This window comes from Notamacropus eugenii, chromosome 5 (assembly GCF_028372415.1).
Source record: "Notamacropus eugenii isolate mMacEug1 chromosome 5, mMacEug1.pri_v2, whole genome shotgun sequence".
Lineage (NCBI taxonomy): Eukaryota > Metazoa > Chordata > Mammalia > Diprotodontia > Macropodidae > Notamacropus > Notamacropus eugenii.
This window is the reverse complement of record NC_092876.1, coordinates 202,784,091-202,806,175: the sequence shown is the minus strand read 5'-3', so window position 1 is coordinate 202,806,175 and position 22,085 is coordinate 202,784,091. Positions and strand designations below refer to the sequence as shown.

The 22,085-nt window shown below is 37.7% G+C and overlaps 2 protein-coding genes across 20 annotated transcripts in view; one reads left to right on the top strand and one right to left on the bottom strand.

Annotated features, from left to right (window-relative positions):
- STARD13 (StAR related lipid transfer domain containing 13) overlaps positions 1-22,085 on the top strand; it is a 750,665-nt gene that overhangs the window by 202,823 nt on the left and 525,757 nt on the right. The gene's annotated exons all lie outside the window — the stretch shown is intronic.
- Positions 1-22,085, bottom strand: part of LOC140508468 (uncharacterized) — a 60,174-nt gene that overhangs the window by 34,760 nt on the left and 3,329 nt on the right. For 8 of the 12 annotated variants that reach the window (XM_072616438.1, XM_072616441.1, XM_072616442.1 and 5 more), the window contains one exon: positions 1-22,085. This exon is cut by the window's left edge and continues 17,553 nt beyond it. The exons of the other annotated variants lie outside the window; for them this stretch is intronic. In XM_072616438.1, coding sequence (XP_072472539.1) covers positions 16,019-17,107 — 1,089 coding nt within the window. In that variant the 5' untranslated portion in view covers positions 17,108-22,085 and the 3' untranslated portion in view covers positions 1-16,018. 12 annotated transcript variants of the gene reach the window in all.

Here is a 22,085-nt window from a genome sequence, read left to right as displayed (position 1 = left end):
CAAGAAAAATCCTTCACAAGGAACAAACCCTGTGTTTGACACAAGCAGTAGTTTTAAATTATTGTAGAACAAAGAGCAGTAATCCATCACATTACTGGGTTTAATAGCAAAAATCCTGAACCATTAAATGTATTCGCCTTTTATTGCATTTATTATTAGACATTGTTTCAGGTCAAAAGAAAGTGCATTAATAGAGGGAACGGAAGAGTAGGAGAACCAGCATATCACTGACTAAATAACAAGGTCAAAAATTTTAATCTTCCTGGAAGAGAAACTTAATACTAATCTTTTTTACCTACATGAACCAGCTACATTTCCAGTTTCAAAAACAACAAAAAATGTAAACAATGAGCTAAATCAAATAATGTTTTTAAATCACGGAAGCAATGTGTAAGGGAAACATTACAGAAATTTGCTTTAAAATGAGTCTTTAAGAAAAGATGACATGTTTGGAGAGCTGATGACCAGGAATGATTCTATTCCATTTCTATATGATCAGAGGCTATATGCATTTCCTTCTTGTGATTTAAAGGACCCTTCCATCATGAATGCTCCCAAGTGTATGCTACATGCTAACCAGATATAAGATAATTGAGAGTGGTAGGTGAAAGCACTAGAAACTGAGAGGATCAGGAATGGCCAATGCAAAGAATGGTCTTTGAGCTAAACTCAGAAGGAAATTAGGCATTCTAAAAGACAGACGTGGGGAAAGTGCATTCCAGACCTAGGGAACACCCTCTTCAAAGGCACAGAAACAAGACGGAATGCCATGTGTGAAGAATAAAGAGAAAGTCAGTTTGGCTAGACTCTAGCATTTATGAAGCTACAACTTAGTTGAAGCCAAGTTGTGAAGAACTTCAAATGCCAAAAAAGTTTGATGCTAGAAGATTAGAACTTTATATGTATCTAACAGAAACTGAAAATATTCTGAGGTATTAAAGAGTTATTGGTGTATACCAAGTAGGAGAATGCCATTGGCAAACCTGTGCTTTAGGAATATCATTTTGACAATTGTACATAGGATGGAATTGGAGAGGGGAGAAAGTTAAGGCAAAGAGACCAACTAAGGGACAAATATAATAATCCCATAGTATGAGTGGAGAAAAGGGGACCAAGGTAGAGAGATGTTGTAGAGATGGAATTGAAAATATTTGGCAATTAATTGGATATGTGAGGTGAAAGAGAGTGAGGGGTTAAGGAAAACTCCAAGGTTGTAAACCTGGAGTTACATCACACAATGTGGCATGTTAAGTTCACACTATACTTGCCTAGCCCCTAGGCTTACTGCTAGTTGGAAGTAAGAGTGTTTTGGTAACCTAGTCCATATCTGGGCAAAGATTTTCCATGCATTTGCAAAATATCATACTGAAGCTAAAAAGCTTTTCCCTAAGCCTAGACAAGGTTGTTTTATCATTTTGAAATTAGTGCCTCTCTGAAAATGGTCATTTAGCATGTATGATTCAAGACTAATTAGAAGCCAGGTTAGAATTGGTTTGGTTTTTTTTTTTTAATTTGTGGTTATTAATCTTGCAAAGAGTAGCTATAAATGTTCTTATTTGGAAAAAAAGAAACTTGCTTTAATGCCCATCCCTGTATAATTGCTTAAAGGACCTAGAGTGGAAATGCACTGGATTTGGAGCGAGAGAAGCCTGGTTCAGATCTCAGCTCTGCTACAAGCCACTTGTATCATCCTGGGTCTGTCATTTGCCTTCTTTTAACCTCAGTGCCTCATATGTAAAATGATGGAATTGTATTTGCTGGTCTTTAGGGTCCTATCTAGCTCTAAATTTATGAGCCTATGTTGATCCATTACTCCGTTAAGGCATTTTAAATTTTGTGTGCAAAACGGTAGCCACCACAGGTCTGATCTGGATATATACTGATTTCATTATATTATTTCATTATATTCATTAATTATGTATTTCATCTGAAACTGCTGCTGCTGTTTTCACACTAGTGACCCTCTTCTCAAATTGCCAAATGTCTGACATAGTATATAAAATCACAATCAAATAGCCTGAAAAAAATTGTGATGCATCCCTAAACCCTTAATTTGCTACCAGAAAGGACCCTAGGGAAGGAGAAGAATCTGGCATGTTCCCATGAATGTAAAGTGTTTAGAGTGATTCTTTTAGAGCTCTGAAATTATCTACTAGTATGAGACTAGGATTATGAGAACTAAAAGTGCTAGGCAATTAAAATTACATGTAAATCAGAAGGTTTCTACCATATTGCTATTCAAATTCTGTAATGGTGCTAGACGTCAGTTTTATTTTCTAATTTACATTTTTCAGGGTGTTATGTTTTTCTTCCTCCAATATTCCTCCTCCTCCAATTCTTACTCTAATTGCTTGTCACAGCACTTGTGATTTCCAAAGGCTAGGCCAGAAGAACACAAGCATAGGTAGCTCTTACCAAACCTGAGTGGCTTTGAGGTCAAGCAGGCCCTGCAATGGCCTGCCAAGCAAGGATCAACCTCCAAGAACATTTGAAGAAACTCATCACCATGACGTTGACCTCCAATCAATTAAATTTTTTGACCACAGCAGCTCCTGAAGCAGTTTTATATAAGGCACAGAGAAATGCAGCCTACATGAGAAAACCCACACTGATGAAGTGATAGATCTTTTTAATTACTGAAATATAGATTTCACAATAAAAAAAAAGTCCATTAAATTGTAGTCTTCAGGATCATGAATCTGCAAAGATTAGGTCCCCAAAAGAAAACCAAATAGTGCTAAACTTTAGCTCTTCCTGCTTTTTGCCCATTCTCACACTATCAAAAATGTTAAAGTCTCATAGTTCATAGCTGTATCTTTGATGTCTCTTTGCAGTACACAAGGATGGACCTGTCTTTGGGGAAAAATTGGATTTTTTTTTATCCCATATAGCATAAAAAAGTTCAGGTCTTTCTGACTCCAGGTTCAGTGCTCTATCCACTGAGCCACCTAGCTTCCCCAGAAGGCAATCCTTCAAAAATTCTTCAAATTCTTCAAAAAGCAATGCTTCAAAAAGAAGCAGAGACATTAGTTAGCAGATTATTACAGTACTCAAGGTGAGAGATAATGAAGGGCTGATTTAGAGTAGGGGCTATGTGGGTACAGGGAAAGGGATATACAGAATGGATGTTGTGTGTGATAATCAGGCCAGGTAAGTGAGAATGACGACTCAAGGATGACTGCTATATGGAACATTAAAACCAAATAGAGGAAAAGTAAACAATAACAACAACCACAAAAATACTATGGCTGTCAGAGTTTCATATTAAACCTTATTTTGTTTTAGTTACTATTGGAAAATTAAAGATGAAATCAATTTTATGTATCTAGTTTGTTTTGAATTGACTTGGTCTTAGGTGGAAACTTAAGCCTTTGAGTCATTGCCACTCTGAAAAGTGAAAGGTTTTTCTTTTCATTACATGCCAAAAATTTGGTCTAGATCAAGCGAAGTAGAATGATTTTGATGGAATATATCAATGCATTTCTTGGTGTGGGGAAAGAAGGAGCAAAATAAATATAACTCATGCTGCATAAATGAGATTTTTCTTTTCTAAGGTAGACAATGGCTGAAATGGAACATTCAGTTGAAGAAAACCTTGTTCAAACAACATTTATTGAATAATTGCTCTCTGCATATCACTTAGCCCTGTTTGCCTCAGTTTCTTCATCTGTAAAATGAACTGGAGAAGGAAACAGCAAACTATTAGAGTATCTCTGCCAAGAAAACCTCAACTGGGGTCATAAAAAGTCACACACAACCGAACAAATGATTGAACAAAAACCCTCTAATTAAGGCGTAGAGTGAGAGTGATATATACGGAGGTTTTGGCTTAATGAAAACCTAGAAGTAGCTATTAGAGAACTGGACAGGATGTGGGGAATCTCCAAAGGGGCAATGTCCTTAAATATCTTCACATTTTTTTAAATCCTCGAAGAGTTCACAGTTTTCTATCTAATGGAGGGGATAACACACAAATAACTATGTACAAAACAGAGAAGTCTGGGAGTGGGAAGAATTTAGAGGGAAAGTTCAGTTTTGTACATGATGAGTGTAAGATGTCTACTGGACATTTAGTTTGAGATATTCAACAGGCATATAGGTAGGAAGAGAACCAGAAGAGAGTAGTGCCACAAAAAGTTATACAGAAGACAGCACCAAGAAGAATTGACAATGTGAAAGAATGAGGATTTAGGAAAGTTCATTAGATTTGGCAGTTAAAAGATCATTAGTAACTTTGGAAGGAGTTTTGGTTGAATGATGGAGTCAGAAGCCAAATTGTATAAGAGTCAGTAAGAGAATTAGAAGAAAAGTATTATTGCAGATGACCTTCTCAAAGTGTTTAGCCCCAAAGGGAGGAGAGATATGGGAAGAGAGCTACCAGGGATGAAGGGATTGAAAGAGAGTTTGTGAGGATGGGGGAGATATGAACATGTCTGCAGGCATCAGGGAAGCAGCCAGTACACAGAAGAAAAATGAAAAAAGAAAGCTGAGATGACAGAGGGGCAATCTGCTAGAAAAGATGGGATAGGCAGCTAGGAGGTGCAGTAGACAGAGCACCAGCCCTGAAGTCAGAAAGAGTTCACATACGGCTTTAGACACTTAATAGCTGTGTGAGCCTACCCTGATTGCAGAGAGACAGAGAGAGAGAGAGAGACAGAGAGACACAGAGACAGAGACAGAGATGGGATGGGATGGGATGGGATGGGATGGGATCATTTATATATGTGGAGGGGTTTGTCTTGGCAAGGAGAAGGGCCACCTCATTACATGACAGAGAGGTAGGAAAAATAGTGAAAGAAGGCACCTGGGTGATGTGAGATGAGGAGAGGAAGAGAGGGAGCTCTTACCAAATGACCACAATTTTTTTTTTTCAGTAAAATATGAGGCAAGATTCTCAGTTAAGAGGGGAAAGGGGAGGGGGATCAATGGGAGGCTTAAGGAAGGATGAAAAGGTATGGAAGATCCACTCTGGTGATGAGAAGGTCATGCGATGCGGTAAATGACCATTGCTGTTGTGGTTTCCAACTCCATTCCTCCCTAGGACTCCCTGCCAAGTCTAGTAGTCTGAGCCTACTCTACCATTAAAGTCACCCAGAATTATAAGCTTGTTCTCTTTTGGCACATTGGCAATAAGGGTCTCTAGGTCTTTATAAAATTTTTCTTTGACTTCATCAGGGTTTGTCATGGTGGGAGCATAGGCCCTGATAATGGTGGCGTGGCGTTTTCCTGAGAGTGGCAATCACATTATCATGAACCTGTCATTCACTCCTTTTGGCTGCATACCAGCTTGCTGATTAGATTAGTTTTGATTGCAAAACCCACGCCAACTTCACAGCACTCCCCTTCACTGTGCCCACTCTAGAAAAAGGTGTATCCAGCTCCAATGTCAGTTAGCTGGCCTTCATTTGCCAACCTTGTTTCACTCAGGGCTGCTATTTGGATGCAATACCTGTTGAGTTCTCTTGCAACAAGAGCAGTTCTTCTTTCAGATCTACTGGATTTTGTGTCGTCTATTAGTATGTGCACGATCCATGTGCTGGTGGTGAGTGGAATCATCTTTGCAGATGTTCTCGTACATTTTTTGTGTGTGTTTTGACCATATAGTAGCATTCCCCGCCTGCCACAGTAATCAGGCCAGGGTTAGGTAAGCAGGCAATATTTAGGGCACCTTTTCTAGACTCCTTCCTCACACCAGGAGGTGAGCAGTGCAATCCTTAAAAGGTTGCCCAGACATCCAGGGGGCTGCTGAGTCCCATTGCTGCTTCCAGTCAGAAACGACCCTATGGCCTGGGCTGCCTGTGTGCAGGGTCGTGACTACAGCTCTCAGTGTATCTGTACCTGCTGCTTCATCACTTTCCTGTTGCCACAGTACTTTGAGGCATAATAGTGAAATGGTGTGAGTGATGTCTTTTGATTCATGCGTAAATTGGATTTAAGTAAGGCAGAGTTGCATGAAGTCATCAGCCTCACTGTCTCCTCCAGAGTCATCATAGTCCAGTGGCAGGACAGAGTCAAGTCATTGGTGATGGCTCAGGATAGAGTGGATGACCTTGGCGTCTTTGGTGTCTAACCAAGCTCTATGTGAGCGTGTGTTCAGGGAAGACCAGTACCTTTGGTGTGATGGCTGCCAAGCCCTTTTCAGGGCTCTTTCCACCTTTGCTGTCCACCTGTTCCACCTAACTCTCACCTGTGGTTCCAAGAAGCTGCAGCATGCACAGTGGCCACACCCCAGTAAATCGTTTCGGCAGATGGGCCAAACCAGGCTGAGGGTAACCAAGGGTTCTCAGACTCATTGGTGAGTTGAGGAGTTGTCTATCCCAAGCATGTGAAGACTTCATCTGGTGGAATGGGTGGATGAGAACAATTTGTTCCAACGGCCATGAAGGCAGATGAAGCAGGTAAGTGGGATAGCAAGTTAAAGAGAATTTCAAAAATTGCCTTACAGCAATAATGAAGACCCATTTAAGGACCCATTTATTTTTATAATATAAATTGGTAGTAAAACCATTCAGCATAGTTTTGCAATTTTCTCAAGTCTGGTAGGAAACAAACAACCTATACGGTAAGAGGGTAAGGAATTCAAGAGAAATTGTAGAGTTGAACTGGTTCTTCAAGGGAAAGAAGAAGATTGTGGCTAGTGCAAGGGTGATGGGCTTAGGAGAAGACTGAGGGGTCAAGGGATTAGAGGTCATGATATGGAAGAAGGATAGGATTTGAGGTTATAACACAGAGGGAAAGGTAAAATGACAATAGATCAAGACTCAGTAAGAGAATTTTAGGGTTCATGAACATGGAAGTAGTGTGTTTGTGGGTGATGGTAAGATCAAGGATATAACTATCTTTGTGTAAGGATAAGATCAAGTAGAAGAGAAGGTCACAGGAAATGTATAGGACTGGGAAAGTTAGGGTATTGGAGGGAGTATTGATACTTATGTTCAAGCCCCTTAATCTGAAGGCAGGAGTTGGAGAAAAGAGAAATATTGTGAGTCAGGGTACTGAACTACTTCAGGAAAGAAAGGGAGTATCATGGAGATTAGTAGTATACATGTGGTAGACAACATGTAAAAAGCACTAACCAAAAAGAACTATGAACATGATATATTATACTTTAGCTGAGACAGACTGATGCTTTTTTACTACAGTGGCTATTACACCCTTTCTCCAAAACATATATGCAGAGAAGTCCAGGATTCCTGTCCTACTTCCTTCAAAGGCTGTTGAGATAGATTGTCATTCATCTTTTCTTACCCTCTCCCAGACTGAAATGTTGAAGTTTTGTGGTGTCTCTTCATTACTAGATTATCTTCTCTCCTATTGTCTTCTACTTGCTGCTTCAATTCCCATGTCTACAGTGGTCCAAACTGGGGCAATCAATACTTTTGGTATGGTTGCATTTTGCAACAGCAATTGGGTTTTTTTGTGTGTATATGTGCCCGCTTCTACTAACACTAGGCTGACTCTGGACATATGACCTTAATCAGATTACATCTAATTGAGCTGGTTTCCCGACCTTTAGTTAGTTTTCTATCAGCTGAGTTCCAGAGTTTGTGCTGTTTCATTGCTCTTTTGTTATGTTTTTAATTCTATCATTTTGGGGAATTAATATTACTGCAAGGAAATGTGTAAATATCATTCTTACAGTGTGCATTTCAATGCTTATTAGAGATATTGCTGTGCAATTAATGTAGGGAACTCATGTTTTTTCAAGGATCATTCAAGTCCACAATAAAACAGGATCAGTCACACTATAGTGCAAAGGAATGCTCGATCAAAAGTGAAAAACATCAAAAACTGACAAATTCTTGCTCTAAAATGGCCTAATTATTCCCTAGGAAACAAGCAAAAGTGTTCAAAGAGACTTTAGTAGTGAAGGCTCCTTAAGGTTGGAAGAACAGAGAGAAGCCCATTTTAAAAATAGCTGCTAACCACTGTTATGAAGAAAAATTATTGTGAACAAGACAGCACAGCACCAAAACTAGAACATTGAAGATTTGAAAAGAGTAATTTTTACTAATGAAATTCACTATTTTATTCAAGGTTATACCAAAACTAGTATTAGAAGTCCAGGTGAGCTTTCAAGATCTGGGCAACTTCATCAGATTTTAAAACATTCACCCAAAACTGCTTCAGAGACTTTTTACTTCCTGTTGGCTTGGAAAGGTTGTTTCTATTGAGGAAATGACAAATATGTTGAAATAATGACAAGCAAAACTGTCCTGGAATTATAGAAATTCCCAAATAGAGTTGGACTACTACAACATACTCTTTATTATGTCATAAGTCATGATGGGGTAAGAAAGTTATCCAAGAGAAGGAGATAAACAAGTTTCAGTGGCCCTTGGATCTCACTTGACTTAAACTCTATAGAAATTCCATCAGCTATAAGAAAGGATAGACTTCATCAAAGAAATCTTTGATATTTGTCATTATGGTTTCATGATGAATGAAAGAGTAGGTGCAAAAAATTTATGAACTCAATGTCGTTATATAAAACTAGTGATTTCAGCCAGAAGGTTTCTTTTAAAAACAAAAATACACATAAGACTTATTATATGTCAATAAATTTGACTTTTGAAAAGTCCCATATCATTGTAATTTCTATTACCACTATTGACAAATTCTTTATAGCCATTATTCTCTTTTCCTCATCTTTTTTGTCTCCTCTTTTACTTGTTCTTCCCCAGATTTTCAGGTTTTCACAAGGCCAGTCATTCTAAGTAACCTTATCTTTTTTTTCTTTAATCTAATGGGCATAATTATTAAAATCAGATTTATTTGATACCCAGACAGTATGGCTAGGGACCAGAATCTAGATACACTCAAAGGGGAAGGATAGGGAGTTCTCAGCAATTAGAAAGTACAGGTATACATGTGGTAGGCTATAGAGGTCTAACAGATAGCTGGCCTAACAAGGGGGAAATACATGGTAACCGGAATTCATCAGTTGGCAATAAGCAGAGTTCCAGTTAAGGCAGGTTGGTGGCATCAGACAACAGTGTGGATGTAATGAATGAAAATTGGATTCAGGGGGCATAACTCTAGCTCTGGGAGGCCTGAGGAAGTACTGAAGGAATTGGGATGCCAGGATAGGAATTAAAGCAGAGAGTCAGACACAGAAACAAAATAGGAAGCCAATTACTAGGGAACTTGAATACCAGGTAAGAGCCTAATCACAGTATGTGTTACCCAATGACTTTAAGTGAAGTGTAGAGTCAGTATGAGATGAGAAGCAAGGCCAAAGTGACAGCAACCCATGTACCTTTTGGCTATGAACATTCAGTGGCTTATGAGCTTGACAGATCCTGGATTCCTGGGTCAGAGGTTGAGTGGCCCCACAACAGAGATTGGAGGCAAAGAGCTGGGTTGGCAATTGTAATGTTAATGGGATTTAAGATCTTCCCCACCCATTAATAGGTGTCTTGTGGAGCCCATTCAGGGAAGTTTGATTAGGGGAGGCTTGCTTGTAGGAAGGCTTTCACATCTTTTGCTAATTTCTAATTTGGCTCTGAAACTCAAGGATTGTGATGCCTTCTAGCTCTGAGAAGTGTGTATATACTCTGAAGTGAGGTTTTGCTTTGGGAGCTCTCTTATGAGAAGGACCTGAGTAGCTGTATGTTCAGAGCTCCCCAACTGCTCAGATGTGAAAGCTCTCAAGAACTAGGGATGTATGCAAAGTATATAGCAATACTGCTTTGATTCAGGCAATAGAATCCTGTCTGTTGGTCTTCATTTCTTTGCTTATATTTTCTCTGAAGTTCAGAGTGCTGACTTTTCCTCTGAATGAGTGAATGTAATTAAAAAAGACTGTTGACCCCTTAAACAGCTATCCTTCCTAGTAAAGCAGATGTAAGAACCTGTGCTAACAGCCATCTTCGATACACTAGAGTGCTTGCTGTTACAGTAATTTATATAAACATTCTGATCTTCAGCTCTTCTGTGTTTTGAGGGTCTTTTCTACCCCATGTCCAAGTTTAAAGACATCATGGACCCTTAAGTGTACCAAAAAGCTAGTCTCTGTGAATATTAAGGTTTTGCTATACCTGATTAACTGGGGAAAAATCTTTATAGGCAACAAGTACTATAAGAGTTTAATGGAGGGATGGATGAGTTCCATCTACAGGAATAAGGAAGGATTTTACTTAGGAGATAAGGTATGAGCTGGGTCTTCAGTCATTCAAGAAACATTTATTAATCACCTGCTATTTGACAGGTACTATGCTGGGATCTGTATATAAAGACAAAAACAATTTCTGCCTTCAAGATTATTTTGTATTGAAAGAAGTATGAAGCTAGTGGCAGAACTAAGCTTTAAACCTAGGTCTCTTTAATTCCTAGACCTACACCCCCTAGATTCAACTCTTCTTTTTACCACATTATTCTGCTTTCCAAATAAATTCAACTTTTACTCTCTGCAGTAAGGGCCTTCATGGAAAGGCCCTTAGTCATATTATTTATTATTTCTACAACATTCCCTACTATCTACCTACTATAGCCGTATATAAAACTGTTAAGTAACATGGAAGACATAAAAATAACTTCCTATCACTAGCCAGAAGATAGAATTACTAAAGTGAGGTCAAGCTAAACTTAGAATATATAATAGGAAATTATCTCCTCAATTCTGTCATTAAGTGAGACCACTGAAACTAACTGGAGCTAAGGTCAAAAAGAAGATACTTCTTCCCTATTCATTTAACCTGCCAATGACGATATTACTAGGGATATTGAGGAGGCCTAATCATACTATCTGGTGTCAAATGGAATTCAAACCCAGGTCTTCCTCACTCCAAGTACACCGTTCTAAAAACATCTCAAACTCACAGGCCCAAAACAAAACTCATTATCTTTCTTCCCCATAACCACTCCTCTTCCAAATTTCCCTATTTCTGTTGAAGGTACCCCCAATCTTCTAGGTTAATAACCTTATATTGCTCTTAATTATTTATTCTCCATTACTCCACATATCCAACCAGCTGCCAAATCTTGCAGTTACCTTTGTTCAGGCCCTCCTCAACTCTCATCTGAATTACGGTAACAACCTCCTACTTGGCCTCCCTGCCTCAAATTTCTCCCCATCACATTGCTACCAGAGTGATTTTCCTTAAGTGCATATATGATCATGCCATCCCCTACTCAGTGGTTTCCTATAGCCTCCTAGGATCAAACAAACGCCTTGTTTAGCTTTTCAGACTTCTACAACATGGCCCAATCTATCTTTCTAGCTTTATGAAAAAAATCACTATATGCCTAGGCCCTTTTTTACCCCTTCCCTTACTCCCTTGCTGTCAGGTAGGTTAGGCTAGCTATTTCTCTAAAAGGCAAAGAAGCTATCCCTGGGGCTTGATTGGCCCAGGGGCTGTCTCAAATGGGTCTCCATTGATAACTGCTTCCTAGTGGCCTCCAGCTATACTGATGTAGCCTTCTGGTGATGTAAGGGAATAAGGGGGTGGGGGCAGCTCACCCCCATGGAGTCTATGATATTCAGATTTCACACACACACACACACACACACACACACACACACACACACACTCTGAGGTGAGGTTTTACTTTGTGGCTCAAATCATTTGAAGAGTGCTTGTGGGATTAGGCCAGACACCAGCCCCTTTTGAAAATCCAGATGTTGGTGCTTCTCTCTCTGGTAGTTATGTTTTGCCTATGGTCAGACAATTGGAAGCCCTGTCAGTTGGTCTTTCTGTCTGTAATTTCTGCCTGTATTTTCTCTGAAGTGCAGGGTGCTTTTTCCCCTGAACTAAATGAATGATATATGTGCTTACTATTACAGGTGGGCACAATATCTCTACAAGTCAAATGCTAGGGCATCCTTGTGAATATCCTTTCTATGCAACTGCTAAGTAAACAACCTCTTCTTAACCTTTTCTAGGTTGAATGATCTATAAATATTTCGTTTTTATCTAATATTGAACCTAAACTTAACAGAACACCACTCCAAGTAAGGCCTGACCATTACAGCTTCATTGGACACTATTCCCCTAAATCAGCCTTCCCTCTTTTCTTCAAATAATAATCCATCTCCTGTCTCTGTAAGGTTGCAGTAGCATTCCTTCCTCACAAATGCTTCATAGAATCCCTCTTTCTTCAAGATTCAGTTTAAGTACCACTTTCTTTCTTAAGCTTTTTTTGATTTCTCCAATTGCCAGGTCCCTTCCTCTCAAATTACCTTATATTTAGCTATTTAGAATTTATTTGCATTTATTCTCTTCATATCTATTCTGTATATAGTTTACATATATGTATATTTATGTGTATATATGCATATATGGATATATGTGAGAAGTGTAGCTCAAACACTGCAAAAAAGTATTTTTTCTAAAAAGACCACATAGCGCTCTATTCAATAGCTGATAGAAATAAAAATTGCATCTTGGCAGGGAACAAAAAGAAAAAGGTTTCCAAAATTGACTCAACATGTGAATATAAGTATTAGATTAAAAAGAAAAGTAGTCACAGGTCTACACATTGCAGTATAAATATCGCATTCATACAGGGGAATCTACAGTAGGTAAGGTATCTGGCTAGGCAAATATTTCATAGATCAGTTAGTTTCTCATCTCTCTTCAGGTGCTAACTACATAAGATGGAATTCATTACATATTCTTATCCATGGATATTTGTTATTGAAAAATAAAATGAAAGAAAAATTCACAGAATGATTCTAAAAGGCAATTTGTAATAACAGGAAATAGAGTTGAAAGCAAGGCTGCCATCATGCGGCCCTAATCTAAAAACATACCAAACTCCATGAATCATTATTTGAAAATAAAATGCAATAATATTTCATGCAACACTGTTATTTTTTCATTATACCACAGTTATAACTGCTAAGAGAGTCTTATAATATTAGTTATACACCTTGAGGAATTGTAGAATCAGTTACCAACTTCATTCAACAAAATAATATAACATTTTATATGCTATCAATATATAACTGATTGGCTCTATGTTTTGATTTTGGGTTTTGCTTTATATCATGTCATCTTTTTATTTTTTATTCATTCCAAAGTTGATAAAATATGAACTATATTTCAGTTAAGTGATCTTATTCCACAGGTTCAAGTAGTTAATCAATAAACAGAATTTATTGCTTATTGGTACAGACTGAGGACATGTGCAAGGGCATAACAGGAATAAAAACCATATTTCTTTCCCCAATGAAATATAAAGTCTAATGGGAGCAGATAAGACATTAAAAAAATGCAATACCACAATCAGAGTCAAAGCAGTTTAAATATAGGGAGGTAAGGGATAAAGTTACTAGAGATATCACTAGCATGGCCTCTTACTATGATATTGTCTATTTGCAACAGAAATGATCATGGATTATTCAATTATTAGACTCTGGTTCAGATTCATTATAGGCAGTCCCATTATAGGATGACTGTAGAAATAGAGAGGGAGGGAATGGGAAAGGAAAGAAGGCAGATGAAGAGAAAGGAAGGCAAGTGATATCTCTTCATGGATGAATGGTGCAGCTGTAGAGATCTACTATTCCTGAGTGATTTTGCCTGAGTATTTCTGTGTTCCCCTAGGTTATGTGTCTTTGGAGAAGTCTTCTGCATGGCTATAAGCTGCCTAAGGATTTAGATAAAGAGAACAACAAATGGCTTCATCATTGAAAACTCTATTTCCTAAGGGAAGTGATAGTTACATCCTTGATAATATTCTCTCATTTATCACAGAACCCTGAACAAAAGGAACAGAATCATAAAATGTTTGAGCTAAAAGGGGCTTTTGAGGTCATTTAGTCTAGCATTACCCAAACTATGTCAACTGAACCTATATGTTCCACAGACTAGAAGTAATGCTTATAGAAGAAAAAAGTCAATGCTAATAGGAAATATTAAATATGAAATTGTACATGTAGAAAAATATCTTTAAAGATTTATTCTGATGATTCATTGTGGCACAGACTTAGAACCTGTGACAGTACAGTGGTAAGCTAAGTCCAAAAATACTAGATTGATTTTACAAATGTGGAAAATGTTTTTTAGAGAAGTAGACCTCCCCAAATTTATCTAACAGGGATTTACCAGCCCAGGGATTAGACACAAGGCCTGGGTACCATTTGAGTATGTTTGCCTCACTCTATCCATGGAGCCTCCGGCTAGTAAAATTCCTTCATTTCATTGGTGAGGAAATAAAAGACAAGTGAGGTTGAGTGACTTATCTCGTCAAATGAGTACCTATATACAGTAAAAGCTAATACACAGAAACATACCTTATAATAATTGGGGAAAGACTAGGCTTAATTAGCTAAAAATGTGAAGTCTGGAATATTTTTCTAGAAATACAACAATTTCAAATATAAATAGTAATTCAAATTAAGCTTAGAAAACATTGCCTAGTAGATTTTCCCAGGTACTCTGATGTAATAAATAATAATTTGTAGCTAGCATATCAATTGTTTATATGTAACTAGTACTTCTAAATTGCTTAAGGAAATTAAAAATGTTTCCTTATTTCCCTCTGTAATATAACTGACACTATTATTTTAAAATAACACTGTTATTTACAAAATTTCCTTTGCTGTTACTCATTCATTTGACATAGTAAATAAATCAGAATTATGGAATATTTCACAAAATATGTCTGTTACTTTCAAGTGATATAAGTATGAACAATAATATATTTTTGTAGCACTTAACAATTGTAAAAGCTTTCTGATTTTTTTTTTTATATGAATTATCTCACTCAGGGGTAATGAGGATGGAGGGAATTAGAGCGAAGTTCCAGCCAGACTGTCAAAATTTACAGGGCCCTGATTGAAGGTGCAGTCGTTCAGCAGTGTACAAACAATTAACCTTTGTAACTAACTACTTAGCAAGAATCTAGACTTAAGACAGGCAGCTCTCAAGTGCTGCTCTGAGGATACCTTAAATCCTAAAGTCTCTCACTTCAGGGTACAGGGCAATGTCCCGTGGTCTCCAATCCCAAGTGAATTTAAGAAATTGATTCAGAGTGAATATCACATCACCTGTGCTTTATGCAAAAATTGCTACTTTTAGCTTTTAATTCTTTTTTTATTTTATTTTTTTATTAAATTTATTTATTTAACTTTTAACATTCATTTTCACAAAATTTTGGGTTACAAATTTTCTCCCCTTTTATCCCCTCCCCCCCCCCAAACACCAAGCATTCTAATTGCCCCTATGACCAATCTGCTCTCTCTTCTATCATCTCTTTCTGACCTTGTCTCCATCTTCTCTTTTGTCCTGTAGGGCCAGATAGCTTTCTATACCCCTTTACCTGTATTTCTTATTTCCTAACATTACTCGACAGTTGATCCTAACACTTTGAGTTCCAACTTCTTTACCTCCCTCCCTCTCCACCCCTTCCCTTTGGAAGGCAAGCAATTCAATATAGGCCAAATCTGTGTAGTTTTGCAAATGACTTCCATAATAGTTGTGTTGTATAAGACTAACTATATTTCCCTCCATCCTATCCTGTCCCCCATTACTTCTATTCTCTTTTGATCCTATCCCTCCCCATGAGTGTCGACCTCAAATTGCACCCTCCTCCCCATGCCCTCCCTTCTATCATCCCCCCTACACTGCTTATCCCCTTATCCCCCACTTTCCTGTATTGTAAGATAGGTTTTCATACCAAAATGAGTGTGCATTTTATTCTTTCCTTTAGTGGAATGTGATGAGAGTAGACTTCATGTTTTTCTCTCACCTCCCCTCTTTATCCCTCCACTAATGAGTCTTTTGCTTGCCTCTTTTATGAGAGATAATTTGCCCCATTCAATTTCTCCCTCACTGCTTGATTTCATTTTTTTTTTAAGATATGATCCCATCCTATTCAATTCACTCTGTGCACTCTGTCTCTATGTGTGTGTGCGTGTATGCATGTGTGTGTGTGTAATCCCACCCAGTACCCAGATACTGAAAAGTTTCAAGAGTTACAAATATTGTCTTTCCATGTAGGAATGTAAACAGTTCAACTTTAGTAAGTCCCTTATGACTTCTCTTTGCTGTTCACCTTTTCATGCTTCTCTTCATTCTTGTGTTGGAAAGTCAAATTTTCTTTTCAGCTCTGGTCTTTTCATCAAGAATGCTTGAAAATCCTCTATTTCATTGAAAGACCAATTTTTCCCCTGAAGTATTATACTCAGTTTTGCTGGGTAGGTGATTCTTGGTTTTAGTCCTAGTTCCTTTGACTTCTGGAATATCCTATTCCATGCCCTTGGATCCCTTAATGTAGAGGCTCCTAGATCTTGTGTTATCCTGATTGTATTTCCACAATACTTGAATTGTTTCTTTCTAGCTGCTTGCAATATTTTCTCCTTGACCTGGGAACTCTGGAATTTGGCCACAATGTTCCTAGGAGTTTCTCCTTTTGGATCTCTTTCAGGCGGTGTTCTGTGGATTCCTTGAATATTTATTTTGCCCTCTGGTTCTAGAATCTCAGGGCAGTTTTCCTTGATAATTTCATGAAAGATGATGTCTAGGCTCTTTTTTTGATCATGGCTTTCAGGTAGGCCCATAATTTTTAAATTGTCTCTCCTGGATCTATTTTCCAGGTCAGTTGTTTTTCCAATGAGATATTTCACATTATCTTCCATTTTTCCATTCTTTTGGTTTTGTTTTGTGATTTCTTGGTTTCTCATAAAGTCATTAGCCTCCATCTGTGCCATTCTAATTTTGAAAGAACTATTTTCTTCAGTGAGCTTTTGAATCTCCTTTTCCATCTGGCTAATTCTGCTTTTGAAAGCATTCTTCTCCTCATTGGCTTCTTGAACCTCTTTTGCCAATTGAGTTAGCCTATTTTTCAAAGTGTTATTTTCTTCAACATTTTTTTGGGTCTCCTTTAGCAGGGTGCTGACCTGCTGTTCATGCTTTGACTGCATGTCTCTCATTTCTCTTCCCAGCTTTTCCTCCACCTCTCTAACTTGATTTTCAAAATTCTTTTTGAGCTCTTCCATGGCCTGAGCCCATTGCGTGGGCTGGGACACAGAAGCCTTGACTTCTGTGTCTTTGCTTGATGGTAAGCATTGTTCTTCCTCATCAGAAAGGAAGGGAGGAGATATATGTTCACCAAGAAAGTAACCTTCTATAGTCTTATTTCTTTTCCCTTTTCTGGGCATTTTCCCAGCCAGTGACTTGACCTCTGAATATTCTCCTCACACCCACCTCGCCTCCTGATCCTCCCAGCCAGCGATTGAGGTCTCAGATTCAAATGCTGCTTCCAGCCTCAGGGCTTTTGGTGGGGGCAGGGCTGCTATTCAGTGTGAGATTAAATTCAGATGCTCAGGTGAGGGCAGGGCCGCCTCTCAGGCTCAGTTCCCTCAGGGGGTTTATGCACAGACCTTCAACAATGGATCCAGGCTCCTGCCTGCTTGGGGAGCCCTGGTCTGCCGCTGCCTCTCAGCTTCTGCCTCCCGAGGGGGCCTGAGTTATAGGGGCACCCCACTCCCCTCTCAACCCGCCAAAGAGACTCTCTCACCGACCCCCATCACCTGTGGGTGGAGGGACTTGTGCGGCCGCTGGAGATCCCGTCCCTGAAGCCTGCTCAGATCTGTTCCTCTCGGTGCCACGGCCATGGAAGGTCTGGGCTGGGCTCTGCGTCTGCAGCGCGACGGACCTTTTGTGAGAGGTTGCAGGTCCCTCTGGAACAGAAATCTCCTTCGCTCCACTGTTCTGTGGCCTCACTGCTCCAGAATTCGCCGTGAGTTACTTTATACAGATGTTGTATGGGTTGTGGGTTCAGAGCTATGTGTGTTTGCGTCTTTCTACTCCGCCATCTTGGCTCCGCCCCCTTAGCTTTTAATTCTTAAAACAATACTGTGGAGTACGAAGAACATTTATTACTGTCTTATTTTATAGACGAGTAAACTACAGTTCTGAGAAGTTAAATAGTTTACTTAAGATTACATGTCCAATGAAGCAGCAATAGAGTTCAGTCTTTCCAGTTGGGGGTAAAAAGGAATGTTGACTAAATATTATTACTAACTGGCATGACCTACATTTCAAACTACTGTTTTTAATTCATATGTTACTTAAAGGTAGGAAATGCAAAATAAAAATATATTAAAAATTGGTTGTCAAATCTTATTTGTCTTCCAGCTGGAAAGGCCAAGGTATAGTCTCATCATATGTATATGCCTCAGGCATTTCCACTCTCTTTTGCTTTATAATTATGTACTTTAAAGCTAGAAATTATTTAAGTGATTCTTTCATGATATTTTCTTCTCTTAAATCAGAGGAAAATGTACCCACAGTTCTTTCAACAGCAGCTAATCTACATATCTTTGCCTTGTAATTTTCCTTTAACAAGTGTAGGCTGATTAAAATCAATTTGAAATTGGCTTTATGTTATTGAAATGCCACTTGAAACAGACCTTTCATTTAAAAAAGGAACTTCTATGAGTAGAAGTACCGTTTTATCATTCAGCTTTTATATTTTGCACAGAGCGTAACTGGCCATATTTGTTTTGATCCAATAAGTAACTAGATAAAGAATACCTTAAATTTTCTATACCATAAACACATTTTCTCTACTATCCAATCATACTTTCTGTTATTTAACCAAATTACAAAAATTTTGTTTGGAATTATAATTGTAATTTTGAATTCTTTAAAAAAGTACAAAATTTCTATTTTCTTAGTCTTAAATTGACCTTTAGAAGAATGTATTTGCAGCAAAACTAAATCAAATAAATAACATATATTACATTTCAATTAATTTCTATGGTAATGGCTATTGTAATATTTCAAGCAGACATCCTATATTATTACTGATACTTTTAATGAATGAGAGGAATCTCTTCAGGTACAAATATAATGAAAAATATGGCTAATAAAATATTTGCATTTTGATTGATAAGCACAAAAATATGCTATCATATAGTCTACAGTTTAACAAAATTTCTAGTACATTAAATGAAGAATACGTAAATTCATTGCAACAGGATACAGCCAGAATATTTTTTTAAGCTGAAAAACATATTTTGCTTTCTTCCAAGAGTGAGATTGTAAAAGGACTAATTCTAATGTTTAAAATATATTGGAAAGCTGTAACTTCATAAATGAATCATATATTCCAATTTTATACGTGGTATGAAGTAGAAAGAAAATACTTAAATAGGAATCTTATAAGGGAGCCTAAGATATAAGAGGAGAATAAACAAATTAAACCTCTATGAGACAGATAGTGATATTTTTTGGACATTAGCTTGCCAGCTAATGACAATTTAAATTGGTTATAATATCATGACATTGAGTTGTCAGGTCATGTTAAATTTCCCCTATTTATAAAATCTTTATGAAAATTATTTATACATGAATAGATTGTACCCTTAAAGAATGTTTGAGAAGTCAATAAGCAGACTTTGGCAAATCATAAACTAAAAAAGACCATATATATTTATAACATATCAATCTGTATTTAACTAGATCTACATATAGACATACACATATAACTATATAAAGAATTGTAGTATTCATTTACAGAACGACTAGAACAGCATGTAGAAATTTAACTTATAACTAGTTTTTTTAATTAATATCTTTTCAGTTTTCAACAACCACTTCCATAAATTTTAAATTTCTCCCCCTTCCTCCCCTAGATGGAATGCAATCTTATGTGAGTTCTACACATACATTCTTATTAAACACATTTTCACATTAGTCTTGTTGTATAGAGGAATTAAAACAAATGGGAGAAATCATGAGAAAAAACAAAACCACACAAGAGAAAACAGTCTGTTTCATTCTGCATTCTGACTCCATAGTTCCTTCTTTGGATGTGAATGGCATTTTGCAACAAGAGTCCTTTGCAAATGTTTTAGCTTGCATTGCTGTGAAGGGATAAGTCTATGAGAAACAGTCCTCGCACACTATGGCTATTACTGTGTACAATGTTCTCCTGGTTCTGCTCATCTCACACAGCATCAGTTCACATGAGTCTTTCCAGGTTTTTATGAAGCCTACCTGTTTGTCATTTCTTATAGCACAATAGTATTCCATTATATTCATATACCACAACTTGTTCAGTCAATCCCCAATTGATGGGCATCCCCTTGATTTCCAGTTCTTGGCCACCAGAAAAAGAGCTGCTATAAATATTTTTGTACACATTGGACCTTTTTCCCATTTTTATGCTCTCTTTGGGACATAGCCTTAGAAGTGATATTGCTGGGTCAAAAGGTATGCACATTTTTGTAGCCCTTTGGGCATAGTTCCAAACTGCCCTCCAGAATGGTTGGATCAGCTTACAGCTCCACCAACAATGAATTAGCGTTCCAACTCTCCCACATCTCCAACATTTATCGACTTCCTGTTCTGTCACATTAGCCAATCTGAGAGGTGTCATGTGGTATCTCATACTTGTTTTGATTTGCATCTCTCTAATCAAGAGTGATTTAGAACATTTTTTCATATGACTATAGATAGCTTTAATTTCTTCCTCTGAAAACTGCCTGTTTATATTCTTTGACCATTTATCAATTGGGGAATGATTTGTATTCTTGTACATTTGACTCGGTTCTCTATATATTTTAGAAATGAGGCCTTTATCAGAGACATTAGTTGCAAAAATTCTTTCCCAGTTTTCTGCTTCCCTCCTAATCTTGGTTACATTGGCTTTGTTTGTGCAAAACTCTTCAATGCAATGTAATCAAAATTATCCACTTTGCATTTCAGAATGTTTTCTATCTCGTTTAGTCATAAATTTCTCCATTCTCCATAAATCTGACAAATAAAGTATTCCTTGCTCCCTTAATTTGTTTAATTATCAGTTTTTATACCCAAATTGTGTACCCATTTGGATTTCATTCTGGTATATGGTGTCAGGCATTGGTCTATGCCCAGAATCTGCCACACTATTTTCCAGTTTTTTCAGTAGTTTTTGTCAAAGAGTAAGTTCTTATCCCAGAAGTTGGGATCCTTGGGTTTATCAAATAGTTGACAGCTATAATCATTGACTATTGTATGTTGTGTACCTAACCTATTCTACTGATCTACTCCTATATTTCTTAGCCACTACCAAGTGATTTTGATGACTGCTGCTTTATAGTACAATTTGAGATCTGGTATGTCTAGATAACTACACTTATAGTTAGTCAGGAGGCTAATATTTTAAGCCTCATCAGAGACTTAAATGCAAAGCAATTAAGCAATAATGCTATTTCACATTTCATCTATCACCTATCTTCTCAAACAGTCAAGCTTGATCTTTGCAGTGATCTCTCTGTCTCTGTGTCTCTGTCTCTCTCTCTCTGTGTCTCTGTCTCTCTGTGTGTGTCTCTCTCTCGCAGGAAACAACAAATACAGACTCTAAATTGATCATGTCTTCATGACTTCATACAAGGCAAGGGGAGAAAGACCAGCTGCCTCCAACTCTGCACAGTATTTCCAAATACTCTATGTGCTTTACAGACAGGAGATTCCTGAAGAGCCCCCATATCTTACTTTTTCACAACTCCTACAGGCACAAACTCTTCTGGTTTGCCAGCCAGTAAAAGGATCTTCTATTTCATTTTAGAGCAAGCACTTTAGCAATGAATTAGATATATACAGAAACCAGTATCAACAGTTCTTCCCTATTCCCCACCCCTAGTTGACAAGTAGTAGACAATATCTGTACATGTTTCAAGGAATAGCACCTATAGGCCAACTCCTCAACCTTATGTACTTCATTACATATATTTATATACATGACAATAACATGATGTAGCCCAAACCTGTGATTTCAAACTTTCTTCCCCATTTAACTTTGCCATATACTTGTGACTTCTACTTCCTCTCCTCTTACTTATTTCTCTATATTTTGCAGTATGTTTTCTGACTTCATCACTCAACTGCAACTGCTCTTTCCAAAGTTTTCTCTAAAGTCATCAATGAGTATTTATAAGTAAGTATTAGCCAAGCACTGTACTAAGCAGTGAAAATACAAATACAAGCAAAAACCAAAGATGGTCCTCTCCTCAAATGGCTTACATTCTAATAGTGGAAGATAACACATAAAAGAGAGCTAAGCTGAAAATGGTAACTGTGCAAGAACGTAGTGGCAAAGTCTGGAGAATAAAGGATGGTGGGTCTGGGTCGTTCTTCAAAATGGAGGTT